At 42.8% G+C, this 6,842-nt stretch overlaps 1 protein-coding gene across 2 annotated transcripts in view; it reads left to right on the top strand.

Annotated features, from left to right (window-relative positions):
* Positions 1–6,272, top strand: part of Kcmf1 (potassium channel modulatory factor 1) — a 66,675-nt gene extending 60,403 nt beyond the window's left edge. For both annotated transcript variants that reach the window (XM_031382222.1, XM_031382223.1), the window contains exon 7: positions 5,651–6,272. In XM_031382222.1, coding sequence (XP_031238082.1) covers positions 5,651–5,912 — 262 coding nt within the window. In that variant the 3' untranslated portion in view covers positions 5,913–6,272. The remainder of the gene's footprint in view (positions 1–5,650) is intronic.
* Positions 6,273–6,842: the final 570 nt, after the last annotated feature.

Below are 6,842 nucleotides of genomic sequence, written 5' to 3'. Positions count from 1 at the left end.
AAAAGCCTTGATTAAATCATTACAGCTCATAACCCTCTGATTAAAAAAATATATACATATATTTATTTATTTATTTAATATTCCCCCAGGAACACAAAAAGTAAATGTTGGTGTTTGTGTTTACAAGGTATAGATATCGTTAAAATATTCTTTCACATACTACATATAACACTTAAAATCCTGTGTAATTTATATTTACACATTTTTATTAGCTAAATTTATTTAATAATTTATGTTGCTTCTAATTTTCCTTCAAAGTCTGCTAAGGCATATTAGAAAGAACAAAGGAGGGATTCGTGGAGGGCACAGTGGGCGGTGTTCACTGTACCGGCATGAAGGCCTGAGCTCAGATACTTATGTAGGAGGGTGTCTGTTGTCCAGGCCCTAAGAAGTGGAAATGAGAGGGTCCGCACAGGCTCCCTGAGCATCAGTCAGTTGGGCCAGTTGGTAAGGTTCAGGTTCAGTGAGAAAGGTAGCAAGCAATAGAAACACTCCATGCCCACCTCTAACCTCCACAAACACAGACAGGTACACTCCTGTGTCTACACATGTGCATGTGTATGTACCACATGTACGATATATATACAAGAACAAAAGCTTTCATAATATGTGTTTGGGGGGGTGTGTGTGTATGTGATTTCCCAAAGTTAGATTTAAATTCTTAGGATTAGTACACAAAAGTAACTTTAAAAAATGGCTTACCATACTCATTACATATAGCAGACCATTCATTCTACTGGCTTATAGAAGTTCTCATATAGCCGGGTGGTGGTGGTGCACGCCTTTAATCCCAGCACTTGGGAGGCAGAGGCAGGCGGATTTCTGAGTTCGAGGACAGCCTGGTCTACAGAGTGAGTTCCAGGACAGCCAGGGCTACACAGAGAAACCCTGTCTCGAAAAACCAAAAAAAAAAAGAAGAATAAGTTCTCATATACTTTTAAAGCTAACCTTGAGGGTTAGGGATGTCATTCTGTTATATAGAGAGTGCTTGCTTGTCTTATACACAGCGATGTGCAACCTATAATGAAGCACCTGGCCTGTATTGTCAGCACCAAGAAAAATCAAGGATATCCTCCACATTGTGAGTTTGTGGCCAGCCTGGGACACATGAGACCCCTATCAAAATTGGCTGAAGAGGTGGCTCAGAACCTGGAGCCTCGCTTTTTTTTTTCTTGAGGAGACCTGGCTTCTGTTCCCAGCACCCACATGACAGCTCACAACCTGTCCAGTAACTTCAGTTCAGAGGTTCTGACACCATCTTCTGGCCTCTTCAGGTACTAGGCATGCACATGATGCACATACATACGTGTAGGCAAGACATTCATTCACATAAATAAGTCTTTTTAAACACTGTAACATGAAAATTAGTATATGACATAGTTACCTTGGGCTTGGGAATGTAGCTCAGTTGGAGTAGTGCTTACCTAGCATGCACAAAACCTGGGGTGAGTCTCCAGCATTAAATAAACCAGCCCTGGTGCTCCCTGTAATCCCAACCCTGGGAGATGAAGGATCAGCAGCTCAAGGACCAGCTAAGGACCAGTACGTGAAAATCAAGTTTCTAAACTATAATGTGTATGATGATTCTTTGGGACCTTACAAGAAACTATAATTTCTCCTCCTTTCTTCTTGTACTTAAATCCCTCAGTGCAGTAGTACACGTGCGTATGTGGAGCAGAATGCATAGTGGAGTGCTTAAACAGACAGAGAATGAAAAGTGCTCAAACAAGAACCCATGGTTAGAGCCCCAGCTCTGCCACTTAATACATTTAACCCTTAGACAAATCATTTCCTATCTTTAGTTTTATCATCAGTATCCCACCCCGAAATCCTGCCAGTTATGAGAGAGGATTATTAAAAATACTGATCATTGTCTTTTATTGTGAATTTGAGGAAGCGTTTTTCACAGGCTAGTTTATCTTTGCAGTGGCCTATAAGGCCAGTGAGTACCACTTACCACTAGGCAGAGTGATCCAGTGAAAGCTGCAGAAGGTTCTCTCTGCTGCCATCATTACCTTCCTACAGAGACTGAACAACAGCAGTGCCTTTTGGAGTCTGGGCATCCACCTGAAACATACCTGCCAGTGCGTATCTTCCTGAAAGGTGGCTGCACTGTGGGTCCTTGCCAAGAAAAGGACGTCTTTCCAGCCAGGCATGGAGATTCACGTAGAGAGAATCTCCTATGTCCCATGTGAAAGAATCACCTATCAATAAAAAACTGATGGCCTATTAGCTAAGGTAGAAAATAGAAGGTGGGACATCTGGCAGAGAGAGAGGATTCTAGGAGGAGTTAAGAATAGGAGATTCTCCCCAAATTCTGAGGAAGTCAGATGCATGAAACTGAGAGGTGACCAACTGTGTGCCATAGACTAGAATAAACTGGTTCTATAAGTTGCGAGCTAGTTGGGGAATGAGTCAGAGCTTATGGCCTAGGCAATTTATTCATATGTAGGCATATATATAATTCTCAGAATCATTTTTCTGGGAACAAAGGTTGTTAGAAAAGCTCATGGCTACAGCTGAAGCCAGAGTTCAAGGCCAGCCTATGACATGTACTACAAGATTATACATCAAAAAAAGTCAAAAAGAGCTGACTTGGTAGCCGACACCTTTAATTCCAGCACTCAGGAGGCAAATGAGGCCAGTCTGGTCTACAGAGCAAGTTGTCAAGGAGCTGGAGAGATGGTTCAGTGGTTAAGAACACCTGCTGATCTTGCAGAGAACCAGAGTGATTTCTAAGTGCCTGTGACTCCAGCTCTGTGGTATCCAGGTTCTCATCTGGCCTCCACAGACACCTGCACTTATGTTCATGTTACAGTCGAAAAGACATTTTGCCCTATTTGGTTTTTTGTGTTAGTATATGTATGTGTTTTCTATATCTTTTTTTTTTTTTTTTAAAGATTTATTTTATGTGTATGAATACAACTGTAGCTGTACAGATGGCCGTGAGCTATCATGTGTGTAGCTGCTGGGAACTGAACTCAGGACCTCTGCCGCTCTGGCCCCGCTCACTCCGCCCCACTCCTCCTGAGTAATTCACTGTAGAGAGGGCATCCGATTTCATTACGGGTGGTTGTGACCCACCATGTGGTTGCTGGGATCCGAACTCAGGACCTTTGGAAGAGCAGTCAGTGCTCTTACCCGCTGAGCCATCTCACCAGCCCTTTTTTTTTTTTTTTTTAATTCCAAATTGTTCCAAAATTTCATTTCCTGTGCATTTAAAAAAAGATTTTTTAAAAATTACCAGAACATAATATGCGCTGTCCCTTCATACTGTCTGTCATTAGACGCACACTGGCTTCTGGAAGGACAGTTATCTCCTGAAGCTGTGTGATAGATGCATGATGACCTGCAGTCTGCAGACCTTCCCCTCCTGCCTTTCCCTTCCAAAGTCTCACTGCCCTTGAACTCATGCTCCTGCCTCAGCTTTCAGCAACAGGGCATGGTAAAATATGCCTATAATCTTTTCTTTTTTTAAAGATTTATTTATTGTTATATGTAAGTACACTATAGCTGTCTTCAGACACACCAGAAGAGGGTATCAGATCTCATTACGGGCTGTTATGAGCCACCATGTGGTTGCTGGGATTTGAATTCAGGACCTTCAGAAGAGCAGTCGGTGCTCTTAACCGCTGAGCCATCTCACCAGCCCCATGTATAATCCTTATCATTATTTTTAGCCCTGGCTGTCCTGGAACTCACTCTGTAGACCAAGCTGGCCTCGAATTCAGAAATCACCTGCCTCTGCCTCCAAAGTGCTGGGATTAAAGGCTTGAGCCTCCGCCGCCATCACCACCACTCGGCAATCCTTATAATTCTTAAGGTGGAGATGGGAAGACCAAAAATTCAAAGTCATCCTAGGTTACACTGTAACTAAAGGCCAGTATCCAGCTTATTTGTTTTTGGGCTCCTTGGAACTTCAGCTATATTAGCATGAACAAGAAAAGCAACTGTAGCATCAACAAGGGCACTTCCTGCTCTGTTGTAGGAGTGCTCTGTGTGAAGTGTTCACGTTATCCTGAAGCTGATTATAAGGATGTCAAAGATAGTTGACATGTTAAGTGCCTAAGTCAGAGTCCTGTCTTTTGGTAATGGACCAGCTAGTTTGACTAACCTCAGTTTGAAGATCTTTAGCTTAGCAGCTCTTTTCTGACTCATCAAAATATTAAGCTCTAGTGCCACATTTTACTTCTAGCAGGTAAATGTAGGTAGCAGTGCAGGGTGATCTCTGCTTCCTGTACCTTGACATGCAAAAGGCTCTCCTAATTCTCCACATTCAAACTGAAGAGGAAAATTGCCAGTGTCCCATGTGCCTCCATGCCCCTCACTGCCCATCCTTTCTGTGTGCTACCTTTCCTAACCCAGTGCTGCAGCTTCTTGCTTTCCTCACTGCTACAAATAAAGAAAATAAAATCAGTACTAAGCACAAGTTCTTGTAGTTTGGGGGTTTGTTCTTTTTTGAGACAGGGTTTCTCTGTATAGCCCTGGCTGTCCTGGAACTCACTCTGTAGACCAGGCTGGCCTCGAACTCAGAAATCCACCTGCCTCTGCCTCCCAAGTGCTGGGATTAAAGGCGTGCGCCACCACCGCCCGGCGGGGTTTGTTCTTTAATGGAAGAACTTGAGCCGTTTTAGCAAGTTGGTAACAAGTAGAGTAGTAGTAAGTAATAACCAGTACTAAGGATTTTCAACTTTTTTCCTGGCTTTGAAGTTCTGGGATTAAAGGCATGCGCATACCACCACACCTGACAGAATTTTCAACTTTTAACATGTTCCATGGGTATGAGCCTTGACTTCACAGTCAGCCAGTGACTGTCATATGTCTTACCATCCTCTGGGAACTTGGTAGGAAAATGACATGGTGGTCTGATGAGGTGACATAACCAACCCAGCAGTCTGATGTCAACCCTCAGGACCTACACGAAGGTGGGAGGAAATAACCAGCCCCTCAAACTCCACTTGGCTCCGTACATTTACCATGGCACACATACATTTAAAAACAAGTAAGAAAGCTAGCATAGTGGTGTGAGCCTTTAATCCCAGCACCAGAGACACAGGTCGGTGGATCTCTTAAGAGTTCTAGATCAGGTTTCCTGATCTACATAGCAAGTTGCAGGCCACTCAATACAACCAAGTGGGGAAGAATAAAAGAAAATGTCATGGCATGTACTTCCTTGAGTCTTTGTGCGTACCTTATTTCAGAAAGAGAAAAGTCCTCAGGGTTTAGGACTCAGTGCTTGAGCTACACTCTGATCACTGGTCCTCCAGCAGGGCCACTGCCCGCTCGACTACCAACAAGTGAATCTTCCTTAGGGCATCACTCTTCCCAAGCAGTCAGCAGTCGCTGGCTTGCTTTGTTTGTTTTGTATTTTATTTTTTCAGAGGAATTTCTACCAGGATTTTCTCCAAGGCTAGTCTGGCTGTCTCCATGATATAGTTTCTGTGTTTGCTCTTTTGTTTTGTTTTTGTTTGTTTTTTGTCTCATTGAATCTACTGAACTTGGGTTTGCACCACAGTGTGGAGATTTATCCGAATATAACTGATGTGTTGAAGTCGCCAAAGTATCCTACGCAGACTGTAGAACTTAGCCTCACCGTTCATTACTCATTGACTTTTTACCAATAAGGTCTTTCCTCTTTTTACCTATACAGGTTGAATGATCCCAAAATGTCTGAAGCAGAGCGCCAGTCCATGGAAAGCGAGCGTGCAGACCGCAGCCTGTTTGTCCAGGAGCTCCTTCTGTCCACGTTAGTGCGTGAAGAGAGCTCGTCCTCGGATGAGGATGATCGGGGGGAGATGGCAGATTTTGGTGCTATGGGCTGTGTAGATATTATGCCTTTAGATGTTGCTTTAGAAAACCTAAATTTAAAAGAGAGTAATAAAGGAAATGAGCCTCCACCACCTCCTCTTTGATGACCTCCCCACTCGCAGACAATGTCCTCTGTGCTGTATTTGCCAATGAAAGTGGACAACAGCTATCCTGGGTTTGTGTGGTGATTGTAATTTCAGGTCTGTCACTCTTGTTACATTGTGTACATTCAAAAGGAAGAGAGAAATATATATGATAATCATTTCCACTTAACTAATTTTTACTTCTAGCAGGTAAATGTAGGTAGCAGTGCAGGGTGATCTCTGCTTCCTGTACCTTGACATGCAAAAGGCTCTCCTAATACTCCACATTCAAACTGAAGAGGAAAATTGAAATCTCTAATGAAGCTGCTGTGTGTATTTATGAATATTAATGAATAAAAACTGCTTGGATGGTTTACCTAACTACTGCATGAGGTTTTTTGCAGCGTGCATGAGTTTCAGTGGCCTTGTTATTTAAAAATTAAATACAAGGAGTAAAACTTAAAAACATAAAATTAAAAAATAAAATACAAAGCCCAAAGCTTTCCCAGCGTTATTCAATGGTTACTGGGCAGAGTAGCTTTGAATAACGTCTGCCTGACTCACCCTTATACATGTGCCTCCTACGCACAAAGCCAGCTCTGCAGTGGAACCTGGGGGTCCTAGCCAGGTATGGCGCTCCACTGTATGACTGTCCTGTCGCCCTATTAACCAGAGTCCAGCCTGTCTCTGACTCACCAGAAGACACACCAGTAAAGGCAGGGTCTTCTGCAGGGCGACAGTGTGCCCTTTAGACAAATCCTGTTTGTGTTTGTTGGAAGTTTTAATTTTTTGTGGTTGTTTAAAATTTTTTGATTGTTAAACATGTTCATTCAGGTGTAAATGGATTTCATTTACTCACTGTTCAGCGGAGGTAACCTGAATTCTGTTGTCTTGTTTTTAAAATCTCACATTCTCAATCATACTTTGTGCTGTTTATGTATGTGTGGTTTG

The sequence above is a fragment of the Mastomys coucha genome, unplaced genomic scaffold (genome assembly GCF_008632895.1).
Source record: "Mastomys coucha isolate ucsf_1 unplaced genomic scaffold, UCSF_Mcou_1 pScaffold20, whole genome shotgun sequence".
Lineage (NCBI taxonomy): Eukaryota > Metazoa > Chordata > Mammalia > Rodentia > Muridae > Mastomys > Mastomys coucha.
The sequence above is the reverse complement of the archived record's forward strand: the minus strand, read 5'-3'. Positions and strand labels throughout refer to the sequence as shown.